Source organism: Oryza sativa, chromosome 1 (genome assembly GCF_034140825.1).
Source record: "Oryza sativa Japonica Group chromosome 1, ASM3414082v1".
Taxonomy (NCBI): Eukaryota; Viridiplantae; Streptophyta; class Magnoliopsida; order Poales; family Poaceae; genus Oryza; species Oryza sativa.
The window spans coordinates 19,489,051-19,515,307 of record NC_089035.1 but is presented as its reverse complement, the minus strand read 5'-3'; the positions used below and the strand labels follow the sequence as shown (position 1 = coordinate 19,515,307).

The following is a 26,257-nucleotide window of genomic DNA, read 5'->3' as shown; positions in this document are numbered from 1 at the left end:
ATTCAAAATTTCATTACGTATCGATTTGTTGTTTAATTACTAATCAATTTCATACATTCATATAGTTTATTCGCATGAGGGATAACCTGATCACACACAAGGAATTTATCGCGGCGGTTCAAGAACAACTCATGGGATTCATCAACGAACAAATCCTTGATCCCAAGGGTGAATTCTACTACGACGGAAACACAATTCATGGGTCCTTAGCTTCTGAGGTAGCGACTACTACTACGTCGAAATCGTAGCTAGCTAGGACATATAATGGATTGTAATTAATACATGACTACATATGTTTCTATATGCATGTGTACACATTTTCTATAATGTAAATATATATTTTGGTCATATATATATATATATATATATATATATATATATATATATATATATATATATATATATATATAAAAACACACACATATGCATTTGCATAACATATATATGTATAAATACATATATATTATGCATGTACATATGTATTGAAACATATATAAATATAATACAATATATATATATATATATATATATATATATATATATATATATATATATAAATATATATATGTATTGAAACATATATATGCATGGTTTAAATATATATATATAAACCATGCAGCAACAGGGCCATGCAAAAAAAAAAAGGTCAGCTCGATCTTTAGTCCCGGTTGGTAACACCAACCGGGAGTAAAGATGGCTTAGCCGGCCACGTGGCTAGTCCCGGTTATTTCACCCCGGACTAAAGATAGCGATCTTTAGTCTCGGATTGGTAGTCCCGGTTTGGAAATCGGGACTAAAGGGAGGTTACGAACCGGGACTACAAACGCTTTCTCCACCAGTGATATAAATAGATGTTATAGCATTGCCAAAATTTTGATAAAGTAATATTCTAAAATTTAGAAGTTGTTTGGTTGTACTCATATTTTAGACTTCATTTAGAAGTCCCTTATCTCAAGTTTATTTTCCATGCGCACACTTTCTGAACCGCTAACGGCATATTTTTTTTTAAAAAAAAGTTATAAAATGATTGTTTTAAAAAACCATATTACTCTTTTTTTATTATTTTAGATAATACTTAATTAATCTTGTATTAATCCGCTGTTTCGTTTTATGTGCAATGGTTCCTAACACCTGAGAGCGGGTATAATAGCAGACTATAAGCCAGCTGCAAACATATTTTAAGTAGATAAATGAGGAGAGAGAATGGCAGCGGGCTACAGATTTGTAGCCAGCTGCAGCATGGACTCCAAGACGCAGTGTGTCTATGACAGGTGGGACCAGGTATTAATAGTGTAGTATGTAACTATTCTAAGCTATTAGATTAGCTATAGATGAATTGGAGTTAGTAGTTGGCTATCCTATTGAACTTGCTCTGATGGCAAACACGTACGGCTTGCCAAAATTTCCACAATCTCAGAACCAAACAGAAGAAGAGTGGAGTATCTATCAGCATTTACGTTGATATTTCTTTTGGCTTGGTAAAAGATAGGAGTACTGTAGTACAAAACAAGCGGCCCCTTCAGCTTCCAACCTTGCAATTAAACATCAGATGTCTTCAGTGATTCCTCCTGAAAAAGAGATCTCTTCAGTGCTTCTCACCATCTTTCTTGCTCCATGCATTAACTCCCTTCTCATCCTCCTGATGCTAAACAATTAAACTAATCACTCATCACTCTTCTTAATAAATAAGAACTTTTTTTTAAAAAAAATTGCAAACAAAAAACTTCCTCTCTTTTCAAATAATGATATACCAATCTTAATTTGACAAAAATACAACATCCTTTAAAAGCTTTTTACTCCCGGTGATAAACATAACCGTACAATTATAACTAAAATAATAATAATTTAAACACGCAATTAAATCGTCTCTACTCTCCAGTACTGCACTAAACACTGACATGTGGGGCCAGACACACAGTTCGCACCCGTCCTCTTCGTTGGTGTCCCCTCGCTTAAACCCCTCCGAAATTTATTTACTCATCAAAAATTTAATAACCGAATCCGATTGATCTTCCCCTCTCTCTCTCTCTCTCACTCCTCCCAGCTCCCACCCAACCACCCAAGCCATGCGATCGCCGCGCGGCGGGGCGGCCGCGCAGCCGTCGGGGCGGCGCGGCGACACGACGGCGGCGGCGGCGGGCGATCTGGTGACGACGCAGGTCAGCCTTGGCGGCTTCGACGCCGGCGTCGCCGCGGGGGACCTCGCCGACTTCCTGGAGCACGAGGTCGGCCTGGTCTGGCGCTGCCGCGTCAAGACCTCCTGGACGCCGCCGGACTCCTACCCGGACTTCGCCCTCCCCACCGCCCCCGCCTCCGCCTCGGCCGCGGCCGCGCCGCCGCGGTACGACCGGGTGCCCCCGCACGCGTTTGTCCACTTCGCGCGCCCGGAGGGGGCGCGCCGCGCCGCGGACCTCGCGGGGGAGACCAGGCTCATCCTGAGGGGGAAGCCCCTGCGCGTCGCGTCCGCGCCGGACAGCTCGCTCCGCGTGTCCCGCCGCAGCAGCATCGCGCCGTTCCGGTTCCCCGACGTGCGCCTCGAGGTCGGGGCGCTCCCGTCGCCCGGCGCGTTCCTCGCCGCCTGGCGCGGGCCGGACGCCGGGCTCGACCTCTCCGTCGACCCCTTCGACGGGTGCTGCCGCCTCGTGTTCACCCGCGACACCGCCTTCACGTTCCCGGGCTTCCGCGAGGTCGCCGCCATACGCTGCGACGTCAAGCTGGAGTTCCCCGTGCGCGACGTCCTGGAGGTCCGCCTGTACCGCCTCGACTGCTCGCTGCTCCTCCGCCTCGCCGCCGCGCCGCTGGTGCACTACCGCACCGCCGACGACGACTTCCACGAGCCGGTCCCCTTCGACCTGCTCGACGACGACGACCCGTGGATACGGACCACGGACATCACCCCGAGCGGCGCCATCGGGCGGTGCGGGGTGTACAGGATCTCCTTCTCGGCGCGATTCTGGCCCAAGATGGACCGCGCGCTGGACTACATGAGGGAGAGGAGGGTGGCGATCGTCGATTGCGGCGGCGGATGGGGGCCGCGGCGGGGGCTCACAGTGCGCGACGAGCTGGAGTTCGGGGAGCCAATGCAGGACGTCTTCTTCTGCCTGCAGCACGCCGAGGGGCTCAAGTTCCCGCTCCTCTTCATGGTGAACGCGTTGGTGCACAAGGGAATCATCAACCAGCACCAGCTCACGCCTGAATTCTTCAGCCTGCTGGGGAGAAGCGAGGAGAACGTCAATGTGGCTGCATTGAGGGATTTCTGGGGGGACAAGTTCCCAGTGTTTGATGCGTGCGGGAGGCTGAAGAAGGCACTGAATCGGGTGGCCAGGAACCCCAAACTTCTCTGCAGCAAGGTCGGGGATGACCACGCGGAGGTGCGGAGGCTGGTGATCACGCCCACCAGGGCTTATTGTCTGCCTCCAGAAGTGGAGCGCTCAAACCGTGTTCTTCGGCATTACCATGAGGTGGCTGACAGGTTTTTGAGGGTCACTTTTATGGACGAGGGTATGCAGGTGCTGAACAACAATGTGCTCAACTCCTTCACTGCACCAATTGTCAAAGACTTGATGTCGAATTTTTTCCAGCAGAAGACAACGGTGTACAAGCGTGTCAGGATGTTGTTGACGGAGGGTTTCCACATGTGTGGAAGGAAGTACTCATTTCTCGCATTCTCATCGAACCAGTTAAGGGACAAGTCAGCTTGGTTCTTTGCCGAGGACAGAAAGACAACGGTGGAAGCAATTAGGAAGTGGATGGGACGGTTCACAAGTAAGAATGTTGCGAAGCATGCTGCTCGAATGGGGCAGTGCTTCTCATCCACATATGCAACTGTGACAATGCGGCCGGATGAGGTTGATGAGAGTTTTGATGATGTTGTGCATAATGAGTACATTTTCTCCGATGGAATTGGCAAAATTACCCCAGATCTTGCATTGGAAGTTGCCGAGAGGCTGCAGCTGACAGATAACCCGCCATCTGCTTATCAGATCAGGTTTGCTGGCTTCAAGGGTGTCATAGCTGTCTGGCAAGGACATGGTGATGGGACACGGCTTTTCCTGAGGCCAAGCATGAGGAAGTTTGAGTCTAACCATTTGGTGTTAGAGGTGGTCTCCTGGACAAAGTTCCAGCCAGGATTCTTAAATCGACAGATTATAATATTGCTATCCTCACTGAATGTCCCAGATTCTATCTTTTGGCAAATGCAAGAGACCATGCTTTCTAACCTCAACAATATTCTATCAGACAGAGATGTTGCTTTTGAGGTTTTAACAACTTCATGTGCTGATGATGGAAACACTGCAGCATTGATGCTCAGTGCTGGCTTTGAACCTAGAACTGAACCACACTTGAAAGCAATGCTCTTGGCTATAAGGTCTGCACAATTGCAGGATCTTTTGGAAAAAGCAAGGATATTTGTGCCAAAGGGAAGGTGGTTGATGGGCTGTCTTGATGAGCTTGGGGTTCTTGAGCAAGGGCAGTGCTTTATTCGGGCAACAGTTCCATCATTGAATAGTTATTTTGTTAAGCATGGGTCAAGATTTTCATCAACAGATAAAAACACAGAGGTCATTTTGGGTACTGTGGTAATAGCAAAGAATCCCTGTCTTCATCCAGGGGATGTCCGCATCCTTGAAGCAGTTGATGTGCCCGAACTGCATCATCTGGTTGATTGTTTGGTGTTCCCCCAGAAAGGTGAGAGGCCACATGCTAACGAGGCATCTGGGAGCGATCTTGATGGGGATCTCTACTTTGTGACATGGGATGAGAAACTTATACCTCCAGGCAAGAAGAGCTGGAACCCTATGGACTACTCCCCACCTGAAGCAAAACAACTTCCGCGCCAAGTATCTCAACATGTAAGTTCAATAACTCTTGAGATGTCAGCAATGTCCCATAATTTTTTGTTTCCTACATACATGTCCTTTTTATACGATGGATAACCCTCCTTTCATTGGAAGCATATATGGGTTTTCTTTACAGAACTGAGATAAAGAAATTAAACGCAAGCTATGGTCGGGCACACTGGCACACCAGCAAAAACAGGGAATAGCTTTAGAATCTCAGATATATTACAGCAATCAAAATTAAGTCCAAACCAGAGAGGTCCTCCTAGCATTTGTAAACCTTATAGGCATCATCTCCCTGCTGAACTACCGAGGCCATTTCTTCACATTTGTGACTTCCCTATCTTCTTTACGTAGCATTACCTTCCGTTTCTGCAATTACAACTTTATATAAAGTTTAAATCAACCAGCTGTTGAAGGAGTACATGATTAATTGCCATCTGTGTTTCTACCTGTCCAAATCACCCCTGAAAAAACATCAAACATAACATTTTCAACCATTTAGGGCCTCACACCTGGATCCAAGGAAATCCTTGATTGGAGTTGGGTGCTCTGTCCTATCTAAGAGCTTTTGATGCATATCCATATGAACCCTGATAATTTGCATGTAACTAGCAGGTTATCGCTTGCTCAAACGCTGGGCAACTAGTCTCTAGTCTTGGTCGAGTGTGTGGTTGACTTGGTCGTGGACATGCTTGGTTCTTAGATCGTGTTTTGTATTCAGGGTTTCTTATACCCTTTCTTTCTTGCACTGTCCATATTCTAATGCAAATTTAGAAGTAATGATTTTCATCTTCCTTGTTATTTTATTATTTGGTTATACTATTTGTGGTTTCTAGCTGTCAACAAGTAATGGTTGTGGTTTCCTTCATAGTTTTAGTATGGTTTTGTGATATTTACGAAGTTAAGCTTTAGCAAACTATTAGCATAGCATGGTTGGTTAGCGCTCATTTTATTCACCATCTGAATTTACCTCATGTTATCATATATTCCTACTTGGCAAGCTGCCAACTTCAAATTGGAATATGGTGATGTATTTACAAAGTTGTTACCATGTAGATTGTTATTTGGATTTGAAATCTGGCATTGGTGATACATTTTCTCCAATCGCATATGCATATAGCTGCTTAAAAAACTGACTCATATTAATTCCCCTAGTTTCTGCAAATTGTAGATTTCTTGATTTGTGGGCAAGTATCTATTGCTATAATGCATATCATTGACTAGATCTTGTTTTTGTAACAGGATATCATTGATTTCTTCTTAAAGAACATGATAAGTGAGAATCTTGGTAGGATCTGTAATGCTCATGTTGTTCATGCTGATCTTAGCGAGTATGGTGCAATGGATGAGAAGTGTATTCACTTAGCTGAGCTAGCAGCAACTGCCGTGGACTTCCCCAAGACTGGCAAACTTGCGATAATGCCACCACACCTTAAACCAAAAGTCTACCCTGACTTCATGGGAAAGGAAGATGGACAATCTTATAAATCAGAAAAGATTCTTGGAAGGCTTTATCGTTCAATCCAAGAGGCCTCCAATGGTGATGTGGTGTCACAAGAGGTTTGCACTCCAAATGATCTGCCTTATGACATAGATCTGGAAGTTCCTGGTGCATCAGATTTCCTCGCGAGTGCTTGGCAATGCAAGTGTTCATACGACGCGCAGCTGAGTGCGCTGCTCAGTCAGTACAGGGTCCGCACTGAAGCTGAACTTGTGACAGGGCACATAACGTTCCTTGTTAAGAACAGCAGCAAGAAGCAAGGCGACATAAAGGACAGGCTGAAGACTGCTTACTCTGCACTACGCAAGGAGTTCAAAAGTACCTTTGAGAGCATAGCATCGGATCAATGCGAGATTGGTGATGACGAGAAGAATCTGCTGTACGAGATGAAGGCCTCTGCCTGGTACCAGGTGACCTATCACCCCAAATGGGTGGAGAAGTCGAGGGGCATTCTGGGCCCAGATGGTGAGGAAATACCGGCAAGCCTTAGCTTTGCATGGATCCCGGTGGATTACTTGGCGCGGATAAAGCTAAGGTGCCATGGTAAAGTGAGAGTTGAAGGCCAAAAGCCTGTTGAAAGGCTTGCAGCATACATCTCCGAGAGGATATGATGAAACAATGCAAAGGTCGCAGTAAGACCACTCTGCCATTCGTAATGCCGGTTCAAAGGGCATGCGTACAAAATATCTGAGTTTTTTTTTCTTTTCATTTTTGTTCACTTCACTGAACTTGATCTCCCGAATGTTTCAGTGTGCTTTTGTTCCTTCTTACATGCCCCTCAAGCCTGAAAAACTGTACGTTTCAGTTGAGGGCTGTCTATATTATGAAATGCACAAATATACGCTGCCTGCAGCTTTTGGCAATATTTCAAGTTCAGGTTGTGCGTCTCCTTATTTGTGCCCCAGATGAGGGCAACAAAAACTGTCGAAAAAGGTAGCATCTCTATGAGAACTGTTCTATTAGTCCGTTGTACATTAATCCTATGTACCATATTAAGTACTTAAAGCGGCGATTGTAATATGGCGCTAAAACAAATTAGAAAAAACAAAAAAGAAAGCCAGAATTGAAAACGTACCACTTATATAGAAACGACCCAAGTCGGCCCGTAATTTTCTTCGTCACCGTTTTCATCTCTAGAAGATGGGGCTGCGGTTGTTGATGGGATGTCCCTGGGTAAAAACGGGTACTGCAGCGACACCAAATTGTGCAGAGTAATGTTGCTAAAAGCGCTGTTTAGTTCCAAAGTTTTTTTCCAAACTTCCAACTTTCTATCACATCAAATCTTTCATACACACACAACTTTTCAGTCACATCGTCTCCAATTTCAACTAAATTCTAAACTTTAGGCCGAACTAAACACAGTCAAAGTGAAGTGACTGGAATGCTTCTCATTGCCCACTCGTTGTTAATGATGATCTCGTATCTCTGATCAAGTCTTGTATATACTCCCTCCGTATTCATAAAGAAAGTCGTTTTGGACAGCGACACGGTCTTCAAAACACAACTTTGACTTCTTATTTCTATAAAAAATATTTATTAAAAAGTGATATGTATACTTTTATGAAAATGTTTTTCAAGACAAATCTATTCATATAATTTTTACATTTTCAAACTCAATAACTTGAGAGTTATTCATGATTTATATTCCCAAGGTTTGACTTAAACATTGTCCTGAACGACTTTCTTTACGAATACGGAGGGAGTACAAGACAGTTTTTGCCCTCTTTTTTTTTTTAGAAAAAAGGGGCACAACAGCATACCACATAACCACAAGAGTGATGATGGTTTAAGGCCGAGTTCACTTTCTTCTTTTCTATGGGCACCCTTCCCAAATTATTAAACGGTGCTTAAAAAATTTTTATAGAAAAATTGTTTTAAAAATTTCTATAGGGCTGTAAATAAGGTTATTTTGGGACAGAGAGTATCATTTTGTTGTCCCATTTGGCATGCAAAATTCTAGACATAAGCTGCTTGGGCAGGGAATTTTTTTTATTGGTCATAGTTGGGTTGCATACTCCTGATGCCCGTATCATTTGGGTACAAACAGATACAGCTCGAGCAGAATTGATGGGAAGTACACACACAAAACATGAGCAGTAGCCAAAAACGATCCATTGACACCCTCACGATGTACAGGAGTACCGGCTGCGTCCACAGCACTGAAATGCATTGACAGTGATGCAAGTTAAAACACACGATTAGAGGCGACAGGAGGATGCCAACCTAGAGTTTGTCTGATCTGCTCAGCCTCCCTCAGATGGTAGTACACGACATACAAAACACAATTACATCTGTACACGTAATCTCTGAAACTCCCTAATGACGATGCGAACCGTGGGTGCGCGTGCTCTTCTAATCGTGTCTAGCTAGCTACTAGTTCTGACGAGAGGTGTAGTGCGTGTGGACCGTCTGATCTACTCGTGGCCAGCTGCTGGCGCCGACGAGGGCTCGTCTGGCTTGTGCTTGCCGAACGATTTCTGCTTCTCCAGCGTGGGCATGTACGGTGCCGCGCTCTTGTGGAGAGCATCGGCCAACGGCTTGTCCGGCTGATGATCCCGTGGGCTCGTGAGCTGCTTCTCCATGACATCGAACTTGGCTGTTGCCCATGGTGCCGTGCCCACGCTCCCACCAGCACTTGTTGGAGTATCCACTGTCAGGGTTGTGATGGCATCTCTGGACGAGAACCACGAGTGTCCACAGGCGTTACATTCGAGCTGAAATCAAAGAGAAATCTTGTGAGAAAGCTGGGCCAAACAAGAAGGTAGTTTCAGCATTACTGTACGACAGAAAATAAGGGTCAGTTTACTAGATGTTCACACTTCAGAAATCAGATATCTGCCGAAGCACGGTAACACCAAAATTTAAAGATTCAAGTACCAAAGGCCCACAAATTTCCATCTAGCAAGTGTTCAGACTAATCCTCTGCAATAGGAGGCGAGTCCAAGTTCAATCATTACTTCATATAAAGAGTATATACATTGAACACCATCAGCACATTAATTATAGCCAGTGTCTCTTTAACACATTAAATATTCACTTAGAATCTGCAGCAGATCCATAGGCTTTGGTAATGGATAGCACATATTCAGAAACAAATAAATGAGGCAGTTCGAGTGTGGATTTAAAGAAAAACTAAAAGGGAAGGCATTGCAGAGGCAAAACAATATAAAAGCAACATTTTGGTCAATATATAATAAAAACATTTGGATGTAAAATCAATCCAACTACTGAAGTACTAACTCTTTTCTTTTTCTACTTGTCTTTAGGGCATCTTCAGTCTCCAATGCACACGTTTGATCGATGTTTTTCAAACAAAATATTCATGCGACGGTGGCCTAAGGCGGGGCTGATGCGGGCTCCGATCCAGACGCTAGTCCTCTTTGTTAGTATAATCCTTGCGGGCTGCAGTCAACTGGTTCCTTAGGAAGTATGCCAGTTACTGTAGCAAATTTAGATTTTACTTTATCTGCAAACAGCCGTCTGAACATCATGCTGGAGCAAATTTAGATTTTACTTTATATGCAAACAGCCGTCTGAACATCATGCTGGTTACTGTAGCACAACTTAAAAGTCCTATAAAAGGACATGTACCCTTCTTGCGTTAGTAAGCTTTTCAGCTCATATTTCAGATTCAGTTCAGCTAGACTAAAGTGTAGTTCAGAAGTGATCCTACCAACAATTGGTATCAGAGCTTGATGAAAGGAGTGTGAAAGAGATGAAGTACCAGATGTGGGAGCCAATGCTTCTAGGTCGCCACAACACTGAGGCCGCTGTCACTCGCTATCGCCAAAAGCACAGCAAGGACGAGGTCGAGGCGCTACTGTTCTAGAGATTGTTGTGCAGCGGACTGTCAGGGAGGTTGGCGGCGCTGCTGCTTTCCCCACCCTCACGCGAACTAACTACATCGAGTGGTCGCTGTTGATGAAGGTGATGCTGCAAGCCCGCGACCTTTGGGACGCGGTGGAGTATGGTGACTGCAACGAGCCACCAATGAATCCGTGAAGGACGTCTGGGATGCCATCAAAGTGATTCACATCGGCGCGCTGGGAACATGAATCCATCTCATTCTATGATGGAGAATCGATCGACTACTTCGCCCTGTGGCTCACAAGCCTAGTGTCTCAGCTTTGGACATTAGAACAGATCGAGGAGCAGAAACATCATCGGGAAGTTCCTGCACGTCGTCCCAGAGTGATTCTCCCAAATCACAGTGTCGATTGAGACCTTGTTGGATCTTTCGACACTCACCATCGATGACGTCATTGGGCGTCCCAAGGTGGAGGAACGACAGCCAAATTCATCGCCGACAACTACTCCAGCTGGAGGCCAGCTCTTCCTCATGGAGGAGCAGTGGCTCGCGTGGCAGAAGGAGCGACAGAAGGGGGAGGGATCCTCAAAGCAATCACAAGGCAGAGCTCGCTGGCGACCTCGCTCCCACCGCAAGAAAGGAGGCACTGGCAACGACGGAGGCGGCTAGAAGGAGGATGGCGATCAGGATACAATACCAAATAGATTGCAATTGTCCTTCTTGGCCATTGGGCCAAGGATTCCCATCGATCCAAGAAAGAAGCCGCTTACCTAGCCTAAGGTGACAACAATGACGACGTCTTGCTGTTCCGTCTTGCTGTTCTCGCGGGCATGTGAGCATGAAGACGACGGCACCACATTGTTGATGGCCCAAGCTTGCGAGCTCAACGACAACCCCGTTGTCGTGCCATCTCTTGTCTCCCTCGTTGAATCGCTCATGCAGATGAGCCTAGGAGCCGCAGACTCAAGGACAAGGAGGCATGGTACCTTGACATGGGGGTGACCAACCACATGACGAGCTGTCGTGATGTTTTTGCCGAGCTCAACCGAAGCGTCACTGGCACTGCCAAATTTGGTGATGGCTCCATTGTTGACATCAAGGTGCCGGTAACGTCATCTTTATCAGCAAGAATGGCGAGCACAAGGTTCTCAGCAACATCTACTACATTCCGCGCCTCAAGAGCTCAATCATCAGCGTCGGCTAGCTTGATGAAAGCGAGACGCATGTGCTAGTTGAGGGTGGCATCCTGTGCATCTGGGACCGACGCCGTCACCTCCTTTTCAAGATCAAGCGGGGACAAAACCACCAGTATGTCCTCCGCCTCGAGGTTGTTCAACCGATTTGTATGGCTGCATGACACGATGATGTTGCCTGGCGCTATCACGAGCGCTTTGAGCACATCCACTTCAGCTCACTAGAGAAGATGGGTTCACAAGAGCTCGTGCATGGCCTGCCTCGACTAGAGCATGTCAAACAACTGTGCGACACGTGCGTCATCACCAAGCACCGACACGCCGCTTTCCCAAGGCAACCAAGTACCGTGCTCAGGAGCCGCTCGATCCCGTCCATGGCGACATCTGTGGACCCATCACGTCGGATATGCTAAGCAACTAGCGTCATTTCTTGCTACTGGTCTACAATGCCACATAATACATGTGGGACACTCTAGTAGCCAAGAGCAATGCGCCTGCTTCTAAAAAGATTGTGGCGGTCAAGACTTGTTGCAGGCGCAAGTTGTGTGTGCTACGAGTCTCGACTGCCACCTGAATCTTTTTGATGGCGTCATGCGCGTTGCTCTTGTACACTAGGCGCAAGTTGCATGATCCACACAGACAACGGTCACGAGTTCAAGTGGCTTGAGTTCACTGCCTGCTACACTGATGAGGGGATCCAGCATCACTTGTCCACGCCCTACGTCGCGCAGCAAAATGACGTGGTCGAGCAGTGGAATCAGACGGTGGTGTCCATGGCGTGCGCAATACTCGAGCAGAGGGGAATGTCTATTGAGTTTTGGGGGAAGGCTGTCAGCACGACTGTCTTCCTCAATCACATGCCAACCAAGAGCCTTATCGGCAATATGCCATGTGAAGCAAAGCACGGTAAGAAGCCGACTGTCAACTTCCAGCGCACCTTCGAGTGCCTGGTGTTTGTGAAGGAGCTAAACGATGCACGCAAGCTCGACGAGCGCAGCATACCCGACTTCTTCATCGGCTACGAAGAAGGGATGAAGGCGTATCGTGTCCTTGATCCAAGGATACGCGTGTATGTCTCACTTGAAATGTCATCTTTGACGAGAGCCACGGGTGGGATCAAACGACAAGAAGCGGCACAAGTGTGCCACCAAGCAGTGATTTCGCCATCGAGTACCATGTTGAGAACACCACCAAGCATCCTATGCCTGGTTTGGGGGAGGCACAGGGACCCCATCAACGTCCCCAGTGCAATTGCAGGAGACTTCACCTGCAAACCATGCCACGCTGGCACCAAGTCCAAGCGCTACCCTGACAAAGTTCGTGTCACCTCACACGACGAGAGGATTGACGCAGCGCACTTTGACACCCTTGTCCGCTACCGTACCGTTGACAACTTGGTCGAGGAGAACGTTCCGGCACCAGGGCTTGCACAATAGGTGCTCGAGAAGGTGTCCTTGCTTCTTGCTGGACCTGGCGAACCGCGCTCGTTCGCTGAAAGCAGAATGTGACAAGGCACGGCGCAATGTGATACAAAAAGAGATGGACGTGGTAAATCACAATGGGACTTGGGAGCTTCTTGATCTCCTACATGGCCATCGCCCATATGGACTCAAATGGGTCTATAAATTGGAGGCCGCGAAGGTGATCAAACATAAAGTTCGTCCCGTCATCAGACGATACGTTCAACAACCCATGATTGATTTCAACGAGTTGTTTGTGCCCGTCACGCGAATGGAGCCGATTCGTCTCCTGTTCGCGCTCGTTGCCTAGGAAGAGTGGCATGTCCATCACATGGACGTGTAGTATGCCTTTCTTAATGGAGATTTGGCAAAGGTGTATGTGAAGCAACCCCCTAGTTTTGTCATTGCCAAAGAACAAGGCAAGGTCCTCCGCCTACGCAAGGCTCTTTATGGCCTGCGACAAGCGCCAAGAGTCTGGAACGCGAAGCTTGATCGCACTCTGAAGCAACACGACTTCGACTAGAGCAAGCATTGGCACACCTTGTACCGACACAACAATGGCAGCTCTGCTCTGCTCGTTGGGGTCTATGTAGATGACCTTGTGATCACCGGGCCATTGACAAGAACAATTGAATAATTCAAGGAAGAAATGAAGGCGAAGTTTCAGAAGTGATCCTACCAACACTCTATTAGCAACACCTTGCCGCCAGAAAATGGCCATGTTAGTAGGCTAGGGTGGGGGAGAAGGGATCCATTCTCTCTCTCTCTTCCTCTCTAACCCAACTATGAGGATGGATTTGGAGCGTGTCGGATGTCGAGCTCCTACATGATGGATGACCGACGACAAGGTGCTGTCGTGAAGGCCGCGCACTGAAGGTGTTCAATTATGGGTGGCTACTAATTCCAGCAAGCAACCTCGACACAGGTGGGCAAAAAGATCACAGGCACAAGCCCAACCTCTTTGGGCCAACAATGACGACGCTTACAGGCGTTGCTTTTCTTCTGCAGCATTGTTGCATGATCTTTCCTCTTCCTAATGGAATTCCATCCTGGCTTCCCAGCGCAGATGATGAAGACACTATGAATGGCCGAGAAGATCCATTCCTTAGGGATGTCGTGTTCATGCTTTGCTCTTAATAACGGGATCTAGTTGTAGACTCGTGGTGTGGCTGTCTTTTTTCTTTTTCCTAGCTATAGCCTCCCAGGTTTGTAGACTTCTAATGTTTTTACTACTCTATCAATAGAGACATTGCACTATCTTTTTTGGATTGTTTTGAAAAAAGAACTGGATGTGTCACCAAGTGAGTGGATTTATGTACAAGCCATTCATTTAAGCAGAACCATGCCTTAGACGTCATCTACTTAATAATCAATTGCTTGCTATTCTCATGGATTGCTCATTTGTTTACCCAATTTTAAATATTTGCCTTGTTTTAGCCGTTCCTTCATTTGATACTTCTAGTACAATCTTTATGGGGGAGAACCCTTTATCTACCTCCCAAGCTACACATGTAATTGCTAAAACTAGTTGAGAGTCGTCTCGCAGGAGCAAAACAAGCCAAACGAGGACAAGCCCCCTAGATCTCGCTTTGATTGAGTACTCTTGGCATGTTCAATTCTTTTCCTCTACTTCGGTAACTAGGTGCTTTTAAGCTACTCTTGTTGCCTCCCGCGAAGCTTGTGAACTGGCATGGGGCCGCAGGCCGCGTGTGGCACCACAACACGGGGGTAGTCAGGAGCCCAACACAATATAAGCTCGAGAGGTGAGGGTGCCTAGGCGCCCAACGGCTTGGGTGTTCCACGACATAGTTACTGTGCGTGGGACACGACACAGGGGTGGACAGGAGCAGCTGTGGAGCTCGGCTGATATAAGATGTCTTTGAGAAACAAGTCTAGAATTTGTCTAAGATGACATAAAACTTCAGAAATATCTCTGATAAGTGGTTAAATTGCTCATTTGTTAAGAGTAGATACATTGAGAAGCATGAAAAGCAATAATGGGAATAACATAAGTTCTCAAGCAAGAGGAAGGGGTCATAATGGAAGATGAACAGTTGAAAAACACATCATTAATTAGAATGAAGCATGGTTTGGTTTCTTCAAGCATATAAACTACTTTTCATGATGGAAACATAGCTGTATTACATATCCCAAAACATCCTAGGTTGAGAATGATATGAGTAGAGAAGTTAGGGAAGGAATCTTCCAAATGGAACAAAACAGGGCACCTAACATGGGTGTGTTTCAAGAACTCATATGGGACTTGATGATGACCCTATTTGAGGAATTCCATAAATGTGTTTTTTTATTAACTCCTAACTTTGGTACCATAACAGTACTAACAAAGGGACTTGATGATGGCCCTATTTGAGGATTTCATAAATGTGTTTCCTTTATTAAGTTTTAATTTGGCACCATAACAGTACTAATAAAAAGATAAGATGAAAAAAAAACATATCAACAACAACACTTGTGATGAATGGACAATTTTGGAAAGTTATGTGTCAAATGGCATGTTTGACTCCGATATGCATCAACCAAGTGTCAAATGGAATAATATCAAAATTTGATTTTTAAAGAGACTTGACAAGGTCAAATGGTCATATCTCTTAACACTTAATGAGGATAAAAGGGTTCTGACTAATATGGCACACTCGGATTGAGGACTTTCGTTGAGGGTAATGTCTGCATTTAAAGTAGTTGGATATTAACCCGTAACTAAAAAGGGGTCCCACATGGAGAAGTATGTCGCACATCCTTCTCAATAGAGTTGTTGAAATGCTCACAATTTTGATATCAAGAGCTATGAAGGTACGACATATAGAAAGATTGTGCCACCTCTTGTGGTGGGTGACGGTCTATCCACATCCTATAATATGCTAACAATATGATACATGTGGACATAAAACTTCTGTTATGCCCACTCGAGCAACTCTCCAGGTTGGAAATAAATTTTCACCAAAGTTGGTTATTTTGCTTTAGCAAAGATGAACTCATTAAAGATCAATACAATCAACCATTCACCAAAGGAATTGGTTCATTTGCATTAAGATGTTTGGGCATACCAATGCACAATAGGAAATTAAACAATACCGATTCGACAGGGTAGAATAGCACTTTGAGGAAAAACTTAGCAATTGAAAGTGCAGACAAGTCCTAATAAACTCCACACTCGGTAGTCTTCCAATGTTCATGATCTTCTCCCTCAAAATACCTAGAGAGGTTTGCAAGCTGCAATATTTCAAGTCCAGGTTTTCTGAGCAAAGTGATGTTCTTCTCCTTTGAAATATAGGTGCGCTAAATGGAGCATTGTTTGCCAACAGAGTGGTTAAGGGGGTTCGGGTATCCAGGACCTTGACATCAATAAGAAAACATTATTAAGGAAACTTTTTACAATCTATTCATGCCTCCTTTGGGCTTATTAGCTATATGAAATAAAAACTCTAGCCCAAACAAACAAGCAATTTTTCCATTAGGCTAACTGAAGTTATAAGCTGTTGTTGCACTAATAAGCTAAAAGACAAGTGGGAGTATTGCTTTTTTGCTTATGTGGACTCTACCCTTGGACCTGCAGCTTGAAAGTCCTCAACCTGATAAACTACAAAAGAAAAAAAAAAGCTCAAAAAGCTTATGGTCTACTCCCTCCGTCCCAAAAAAAATGAATCTAGGACTGGATGTGACATATTCTAGTACAACGAATCTGGATGTGAATCTAAGACTGCATGTCCAGATTCGTTGTACTATGTGTCATATCCAGCACTAGGTTGGTTTTTTATGGGACGGAGGGAGTAATTATTTGAAATAGAGTTGGGGATAATGGCAGGTTCTACAAATATGCAAGGATATGTTGTTTGTAGGACTCCTATATAAAAGTACTGCATCTTTGCATATGACTATACATATCCAATTGGCCCCATATAAATCATTTGTAAGTATTGATTTGAGTATAATTAATTATTAACTACATTTTATATTTTGAACTTTCAATACAATTTGTTGGGATTCATCTCAACACACAAACTAGATGCTAATCCCTACTATCACGAGAACATGTCATTTGAACATGGCTTAAGTCAAAACTTCAAAATTTTGAAAATCGATGTTTTTAAAAATATTTGGATTGTGTAAGAAAATCATGTGTAGACTTGCCTAAAAAATTTACTTCCATAATATTCTAGTTTTCTCGGTTTTACAAATGTTTTGCACTGGAAATTAGATTTTAGTTCCATTTTGAAGACCATGTATATCCATAACATGTTTCTTTTAAGGACCATGTAAAAGTCTAAAACAAGTTTTTGTGACCGGAAAGCTAATAAAGCTAAGCCAAAACAAAGGTCCAAAAAGAAAATGGGATGTGGCAAGATTTCTTAAGAACAAAATATCTACTACCTCCATCCCATAAAAAATGAATTTCTACCCTTGAACCTTTGTCCTATAAAAAATGTATTTCTACCAATGTGGGACCCAACAAATTAATTACATCAAAGTATGTTGCCTTGTAGTCTTCCTTCCTTCCTTTTAATCAAAGTTTATCTATAGAATGTATGCATGTAGTGTGTTTATTAAACAAGGTTATTATGGTCATTTGTGTATCCTCCTAATCTATCCTTAATTCTGTAGAAATTCTATTTTTATGGGACAGAGGTAGTAGGAGATAGAGGTCTTACATTGTAATAGGTGAGTTTGGAAAGATATTTGCTTGGGTGCTACTTACTCTTATTAAGCCACAATACTCCGCATCTAATATATCTAATATAGTGCGAAGAAAACAAGACACTATCACCCAGATGGTCCTTTCTAGGACTCCAGTGGATAAGATATGTAGCTTGGGACCATCTATTTACTAGATTGGTAACTGTGCAAGTAATGGAAGAGGGACAAATTTACATTCTAGTTGCATCAAAATGGATTGTATTCAATAAAGTCTATGCATGATCCACTTGCTAATTACAACATCATCACCACTAATAAAATAGTGTGCAAGTTAAAATACCATTAAATATAAGGTATTTTTATGCTACTAGAACTTACTTTACAAAGTACTCTTTAACAAAAGAAAACAAGAGATGTTACGATTGTCAAGTTGTGCATGCAACGTTTTTAAATCCCCACTAGCTTTTCTCAAATGCTTGGGAATGGCTTGTTAGTTTTTATCAAGATGTAACAACACAAAATTTTGTTTAGCAAAAAACAAAAAATCTCAAATTCACGCAAGTTATCTTCATGTGCACTAAGCAGGGTGTGAGGCGCGGTTTTAGGCTGCCTCAACAAGAAGAGCGGTGTGACGAGTTATTATGGCAAGCCACAATTTGGAAAGACTACCATGGGGCTCGTCAACAATCGTGGATAGAAATTTAGCAATAGGCTTTGTGTGAGATGTTTTTGTACTTCATAAACTACAAGACCATATTGTTATTTCATACACTTCAACTATGTTTGGTATGGACAATTTGTAATGCTCCGTTTTGTTCAAGGAATTAGGGCCAAATCTGATGAATGAAATTAGGCCCAATTCATTTCGGGCATTTGGAAGACAAGTTAGGTAAGAATTGAATTGTTGGCCCATTTCCATAGAAACATACCATAACTTGAAGAGCATAGGTCCAATTCATTGAACTCCAGGCCTAAATTGGCTTATACATGGGAATGCATGTCTTCTTTTTTCCCCTCGTTAATCACCCACCACCACCTGTTCACTACCATGCCCTCACAAGCTCCACTCGGACATCTAAGCCACTAGCAACGACCTCCCACTCCATCCTGTGTTGTCCTACAAGATCTATCAATGACATCCTAGGCCATCTCCACCGTTGAAAACTTTCCTTCAGCACGTCACACACCCTTAAGATCTTGCCGCTGGCCACTAGCCTCGCTAGCCTCAAGGTCCTATCGCCACCTACGTTAACGACCTCGTTCTCTCTTCTAGATGCCACCACCTTCTGTCAGAGACCGACCTAGCGGCTGTAGGAGACCTTTCCTTGGCCTTCCTCAAGATCCAAACATTGGTTAGCTCGAAGGGCATGATCATAGGCTAGAAGAGCTCGATTGGCACTGCTTTTTCCAACGTGCATTTGCTCTTGATGTACTCAAGTTGGTAGTGGATGGTGGATTTTACTTAAAAAGTGTATGGATCCCATTAAAAATAACAAGAACGAGACCAATACCAAATGTAAATTAGCCACTAACTAACCCAAAAAAGCATCTGGTTTTCTTTTTATTGATAGCTATTGACCCTAAAGAATCTCCAAAAAGCATATTCAAGAATCACGGTTGACTACAAACAAAATCTGAAATCTGAAAGCCTACCAATCAAGTTGATTTCATCGTGGGTTTAAAGTTCCAAAGGGTTGCTTAAAAAAACATTTAGTAGGTGTAAAGTGTTTATGTTACTGTTAGGTTCTTAACAAACACGCAATATTGAAAAGACCAATATGTATGACCAGAAAATTAAAAAAAAAACAAATATCTCCTGAGTAAAAAAAAAGGACCAAGGATTGAAAGTAAAGGAAAGGAACATTTACATACCTGATAGCGATCTCCATGACCAGCATGAATAATATCAGATACACCTACTTCCTTTTCTGCACATCTTACACATCGTGCATCAGTCATCTAGATAAAACAAACACCAAACTCAGAGAACCGTAAAGTAATAACTCTATGTGAAAACTCAGTTATCATGATGAACATTCTTCACTCTTCCCTTGCGTAACTACAATTACTGAATATAATACGAATGATGTACAGTACCTGCAACTTCCTTGATTCTTCAGGTTCAGATGTTCTCTCTGCTGCTGTCAAGCCAACCTAAAATGTTCAGCAACAACAATTAGAATTTAGATAAGAATGGAACAGAAAGATATTTAAGTTAAATGAGGAACACATCATAATTATAGCAAAGAGAATATATTAAAGAAGTTCATTGAAATAACAGGTGGCTGTTACAGAAGGAGGCATATCAGGTTGAAGTGAGCAACCCACTAAAAGAGAATCTTCCGGAAAACCAAACTTTAGTCAATTACATTTTCGTCCTCCATTCTAATATACATTATGTTCAAAAATACATTTTATACTCTCTTAAAAAAGCAATGCTCAACATTTATTGGTGCTTGAACCAAATTGGTTTTGCACCAGACATGCCTCCTATTTGAATTTAGTGTAGAAAACTAGAAATGCATTGTATTAACTACAGTTATAACCAATATGTTCTATACTCCTACCAACTAGGCTAAGGCACTAGAACCATGGATACAATCATAGCCACGGGGAGTGCGTAAAAATAATCCGAAGACCAAACCAAATTACCCCCTTTTTTTGGTTTTAGGTTACTAGTTTGGTTTTTGTTTTGATGCAGCTTCATACAAGAAACGAACTGTAAAGTACATTTTGAATTGAAAGAATGCAAAATTCTTGAAAGATGGTTACACCTTTAGTTCGTCAGGAGACATTGTTAACAGGACTGGAGGATCAAGCTCCTTGTTCATCAGCCGGTTCCGTAGTACAGGGCTATTCTGCAAATGAAAAACAACAGCAATATGTTAGGTTATCAATCAAATTATAATTCACAGAGATGTAAAGGTTGGGTGAGTTAAAAACCTTTATGTCGTTAAGAGTACAATGACACAAAATTTTAGTGGTTGCTATTATGATAAGTAGAAAACAACATTTCAGACTAAATAAAGATTTGAGCTTAAGAGTCTGGAGGAGAAAGTTTAATGGTGATGTGAGTTACAACAATAAGAAAATTACCTAGTATTATTCTTGTGAAACTGGTGATTTCTAGGACTAGATATAAACTAATAAGTGAACTGTGCAGTTGTCAGCAGGACATACCTTGATGTTGAACAGTAACTGTCTCAATTTCTGGTTATACTTCTGGAAGTCAGAACCAAGAGCTTCATAAGTAGATCTTTCTAAGGAGGCCATTATTGAAACAATCACATCAGGTGAATAAGATTTTTCATTGTCCTGAAAACAGATAATCAGAAACCATCTAAGGAGGGAAGGCAAATAAAGAAAACAAAACAACAAAACACAGGGAACCAATGAAACAAATAGAAGGCTTTAGTGAACATATACTTCTTATAAATCCCAACAATAAAAGAACATGCAAAGTTGCCAAGAGATTACATAAAAAGAAGGAAAAAAAACATGTGCCCATCCCAAAAATAAGAGGTCTAACAAATAATTTTCAATGAATGGCACTACTTTCTCGATAAATATAAATTTACAGAACAAGGTGACAAATTTAGCATCGCAAAATTGTCCAAAGCAACAAACATGGTTATCACAGTCCACACTAACAAAAATTACTGTCTTCTGCGCTCAGTACATGAAGTGTGTGATTCATTTAGTAATAAAACCCTTCTTCCGATTTTTAACCCGTATGCGGTTCAGAGACCATGTAACTGTGAGCATGCTTCTTTCAGGTCCTTGTGATTCTGTTATCATGTTACTTCTATCAAATTAAACATTCTCAACCAGAGGCTTACACGACTACTAATAAATGACCGATTGACCGTTGCAAACGTAATAGCCCTATGCTGTATTTTTCAGTGCTGAGAGGCAATCACTAGTATGCCTTAGCAAACAAAGTACACTGACCAGTGATAGATATAACATGGTATGACTTAACGCTTGCTCATTTAAGCATCCATGAGATGTTGTGAGTTTTACTTTTAATCTTTATGTTTGCACATTAACACAGAAAGAAAAATGCTTGACACAAACAAAAAAATATTCGGTATTGGCAGTGCAGTGAAGCAATCACTAGTCCAATAATGCCTTGTCAAGTGAACCCTGTAGTTTGTAGTCATCCCAGGCCACTTGTCTAGAGAACATAGGAACAAGGAAAGGCGGTTTACTACCGATACTCGGAACCAAAAAAGTGTTAATGTTAAATATAACAGTAAATTTGTAGCGCATATACAAATTTCATATCACCACCAAATAGATGAATAAGCTTGTTGGAAAGTGAGATGATAACTTAACCTAATGTTACCAAGATAATTAACTGTAGCGTTCCTATGTGGCATATTCCAGACAAGGTTAAGAGTGTGGAAGATCAATTCAACATGGAGGAGTTTAGAGTTTCAACCATTCCCATCACAGGGAAAGAAACAACTTACACCAGAACTTACTTCCTTTGCAGATGAACCATTAGTTGAACTTTTGGTAGCACCACCAGGATCAGCATGAGAAGCCCCAGCACTTTCCTTTGATGTTAGTGGAATAGTATCCACTAATTTATCAAGCCACCTATCACGATATTGATCACCAGTAACAGCTTTATACTTGACAAGGGTGGCATAATTCTTTAGCTTATCACTTCCAGGTGTCTCTGCTTTTCCAAATTGCTCTGATTTGCCTGCTAAAGCATCATCTCTTGAAACATCTATAGGAAGCACAGGTCTCTTCCGCAGTCCTCGCTTGTTTGAGAGCTGATCATTGTTGTCACCAGGAGCATCTGCAGGTTCAATATCAGAAAGCTGTCCAATACGGTCTATTGTTTTCTTAACGAGAAGATCAATCTCATGTTGCTTGTTATCCTCATAATCTTTGTCTGTTAGGTTCCAAAGTTTCTTCGCAACTGTGTCATAGACCTTTTGGACAATGAATCCAGGGTGTTCCTTCCGGCTGGGAATTTTCTTATGTTGAGGAATGAAATGGACTACACACTTGTGCATAACTGACTCTGCTGGCACATCATCAATATGGAAACTATAAAATAACTCCCTCGTGTCACTTGCTTTCCAGCTTCCCCCACCCTTTTTGTCAGCCTCTTCTGGTCTATAAAACCACTGACCAGTTACTGATAAGCTTCCCTCAGTTTCTGTTATATCCTGTTCCAAGATTATAGTGAAGTGTTATTTCTCATAACTCACTCTGGAAAGAGAGAACAGATTACAGAAACAACTAAGATTGTGTAACTTTGCCTCCTCAACAACAAAAGGTAGGCAATGAGTCAATGATTTCAATCATAGAATATAGAACAATTGCTTGATACAGGTCATAGCTAATACTAGCATCAGTAAATCTAAGCAAAGTTCCATCATTGAAACAACATTGAGAGGTAAAAACAAGTGCATCCAAAACCAAATCTATATCTAAGTTCCTATTTAAAATTCATATCAACACTGGTTTATGCTCATAGAGTTTTGGAACGATGTTCATTTTCAAGATTGACATCAATATTTCAAACTGATAGGGGAGTAACAGTTGTTCGCAAACTATTGCACCAAAGAAAACTAGCTATAAGTTCAAGCATAGAAAAAACTGAAAATCTGACACACGATTTTTTGCATCATATTTTTCCAACGTTCTAATATCGTCCAAATACGTTACAGGGGTGATTAATCACAGATCTTGGTGATGGCGACAAAATGACATAATTTGAATGCCTAAAACAATTCCTTGATACATTGTCCAGATCGGCAACAGGAGTGATTCATCACAGACCTTGAGGATGGCGACATAAGGTTTCTCCTTGCTATCCTCAGGCGTGAGCAGCACCGGGTCCTCCTGCAAATCGACAACAATCATCAATCCGCAAAAGAAAAAAGAAAAATCAGAATTTGGGAAAATCATCAAAAACCCTAAAAACCCTAGCCAAAATGGGGGGGAGGAGGCGGCATACGAGCTCGAAGGTGTTGCCCTCGTACTCGAAGGAGGTGTAATGCTTGCGCTGCTTCTTCCCCCTGCCGGTGATCTTGACGGGCTCCCCGATGGGGACCGCCTCGGTGTTCTCCTCCTCGCGGGCCTCCTCCGCCTTGGCCTCCTCCTCCTCCTCCTCCTCGTCCTCCTCGCTCTCCTCGGCGGGGCGCTTGGGCTTGCGGCCCCGGCGGCGGCGGCGGCGGCGGGTCTGCGTCTCCTCCCGCCGCTCCTCCTCCTCGTTCCTCCGCATCTCCTCCAGATCCTTCTCGTCCTCCTCCTCCTCCTCGAGCTCCAGGTCGTCCTCCTCGACGTCGTCGTCGTCGTCGGCCGCCGCGGAGGAAAGGCGGCGCTGCTTCGGCTTCTTGGGGCCTGAGGAGGAGGAGGGCGGCGGCGGGGGCTTCGCCTTGGGCGGCGCGTCGGCGGCGGGGGCGTCGTCGTCGTCGTCGTCGCTGGTGGTGGCGAGCTGCGCGAATCGCCGCCGCCGCCCCATTTCGCCCGTGCCGCGGAGGGTTTCCAGAAGAAATTGGGGAGAGCAGTAGAGACTGGAGAGGGAGGGGAGGTAATTTGTACTAGCCGACCACAGGTCGTGTCGGGCGGGCCAGTCGGGTCGGAAGGTTGAGCCATCATTCGACTATGGGAGTTTGGGCTATATTACCCATCTCCTAAAATAAATAAATACTAAAAGTACTTTTTTTCATCTTAAAATATAATAATTTTTAGGGGATAAAATATAGAGACTGTTTAGTGGAGCTTAACATTTTGAGAAACAACTAGTTGGTAGCCAACTTTTGAGAATTTAGAAAAGCTGGGTTTCCCGGCTTCTGGCTTGCAGTTCATTTTCTGGATTCTTTTATAGACTCTACAACTACAGCTTCTCAGAATCTAGACCAAAAGCTGAATTGTTTGGGGGAGTTTCTGATTCTGGGAGAAGCTGTAGCAAGCTAGAAGCTCCCTTAAACAGGCCCATAGTCTATCTGGACAATCTATCCAGATTATCTGAATAATCTGTCCAGATTCGTAGTAGTACTAGATTATATCCCTCCACTTAAAAGTTATATTTTGGGACAAGTTTGTAGCATATTTAAAATTTGTTTCTAAAATAGTGCTCTCCGTTTCAAAATCTAGCTACCTTTGAAAATTTTTGTGGGATTAACGATTGAGTAAAAGGCCTAAAATGTTCTTGTTGAAGTTAATAAAGTGTTCGTTTTGATTGACGTGGTTGAGGTTGCCGATGCCTCTCACATTAGCAAAAAGACCTCCCGGGTGCTAAAAAATCAGGCTAGGCTTGCGAGCCCGCCTTCTCTAATGAGAAAGAAACTATCACTATTTATTATAGCCTTGACTATCCCACTTAGGTGAACCAAATTGTCTCTTCTCTAGTGGCAAGAGAGAAACGTGGGTAGTTTTCTTTGAGCTGGCATCAAACCAAACAAATGCTCTTGCCACACTGAGCTATAGCCAGGTATGGCTACTTTGGCAAAGTTTGGCTTGGCAAAGGCCGCAAAGCATTACAGCTTCCTTCAGCCTCAATCTTAAAAAAAGCCTCAAATACTTGTATTTTGAATTTTGAGATAGAGGGAGTACCTAATGAGAACCATGGAAGACAAATTGGGGATTGAAATCACTCCCTTTTAGACCAAATCACTACAATTGCCACCTTTTCTCCATGTTGTTTAAGTTTTACAGTTCCTTTGCAACAAAGGAAAATTAGAGGAATTTCAAAGGGTTTCAATCTTAACTTCATATAAGTCCCTCTAAAACAAAGGATTTGACTTTTAGAATTCATTTGAAATTCATGTGAAATGGCATGTTTCATGACAATTCTCTTTTTTCTAAATACTATGCTCTATCTAAATGGTTTTCCGTGTAGTTTTCATGTGTTTTCATTCTTTAGGATTAAAGGTATGATGACATTTCTTTTGTGATTTTTTTCTATTATTGTGTTTTAAGAATCCTACGTCCCAAAGGATATGGCTCGTACAAGCTAGGTCACCTATGCTTTATTCTCTTTTACGCATACACCCTCCGTCAAAAAAAAAAAGACAACTTCTATAGATAAATCTGAACAAATACTTGTCCCAGTTCATCCCTAGAAGTTAGTTTTTTTTATGGGACGGAGAGATTACATAACTATATCTATACTAATATAGACAGGAGGATTTTACCATGTAATCCAAATGGTGAAATTGTCACACTAATCTCAAGCATTTACCACAAACCTATCATGCCAAAAAAAATACTAATATAGAAAGGAGGAATTTACCTATAATCCTACTTATGAGATCGTTGCACTAATCTCGAGCATTTACCATGAACCAATCGCACCAAAAACGTAAAAAAAAATCACAAAACATCCTAACCATTTGATTTGCTCATCCGATGGTTTAGATTGGAAACCTTACATTTATCCAATCAATTTACCCGCTAATATAGCGATCTCCTGCGTCCTCCCCTAATTCTCGCTGCCATCCCATATAAAAAAAATATAACGCCCCATCATTAAGCCTCACCACGAGCGAACGCCATGCGCTATCCCTCTACGCGACTACAACTCGGGCGTTGTTTCACCACCTTATACAAAAAGGTTTCAGTGCCTAGCAAAAGGATGCTTTAACTATTGAAATGATGAAACACAATTAAATCAGTCTTGAAACATTTTGCTACAACATCTGAAACATCAGTTTTAAAGGTGTTGAACATCAACAATCTGAATTCATCGAAGAAAAGAATGAAACACCACAAAAAACTTACTGCAACATTTTGATTCAACTAATAAAACATTTGGATACACGGGCTGA

General features: G+C 42.9%; 2 protein-coding genes across 9 annotated transcripts; one reads left to right on the top strand and one right to left on the bottom strand.

Annotated features, from left to right (window-relative positions):
- The first annotated feature begins 1,931 nt into the window (after positions 1–1,931).
- LOC4323938 (probable RNA-dependent RNA polymerase SHL2) lies at positions 1,932–7,210 on the top strand. The gene is made up of 2 exons (NM_001419421.1): positions 1,932–4,853; positions 6,087–7,210. Exons 1-2 carry the CDS (start codon positions 2,067–2,069, stop codon positions 6,954–6,956), a joined length of 3,657 nt encoding a protein of 1,218 aa, NP_001406350.1. The 5' UTR covers positions 1,932–2,066; the 3' UTR covers positions 6,957–7,210.
- A 1,108-nt stretch (positions 7,211–8,318) lies between these two features.
- LOC4323937 (uncharacterized) lies at positions 8,319–24,009 on the bottom strand. Of its 8 annotated transcripts, none has more exons than NM_001419420.1 (8): positions 23,443–24,009; positions 23,265–23,327; positions 21,947–22,648; positions 20,640–20,774; positions 20,234–20,317; positions 19,557–19,613; positions 19,332–19,418; positions 8,319–9,059 (listed from the first exon to the last, which is right to left on the bottom strand). In NM_001419420.1, the coding sequence occupies exons 1-8, from the start codon at positions 23,947–23,949 to the stop codon at positions 8,760–8,762; spliced, it is 1,935 nt and encodes a 644-aa protein (NP_001406349.1). In that variant the 5' UTR covers positions 23,950–24,009; the 3' UTR covers positions 8,319–8,759. The 8 variants fall into 8 exon arrangements, with proteins under 8 accessions (NP_001406349.1, XP_015621565.1, XP_015621567.1 ...); XM_015766079.3 differs by having other exon boundaries at positions 8,436–9,059; positions 21,935–22,648; positions 23,443–23,996; XM_015766081.3 differs by having other exon boundaries at positions 8,436–9,059; positions 19,332–19,387; positions 21,935–22,648; positions 23,443–23,996.
- Positions 24,010–26,257: the final 2,248 nt, after the last annotated feature.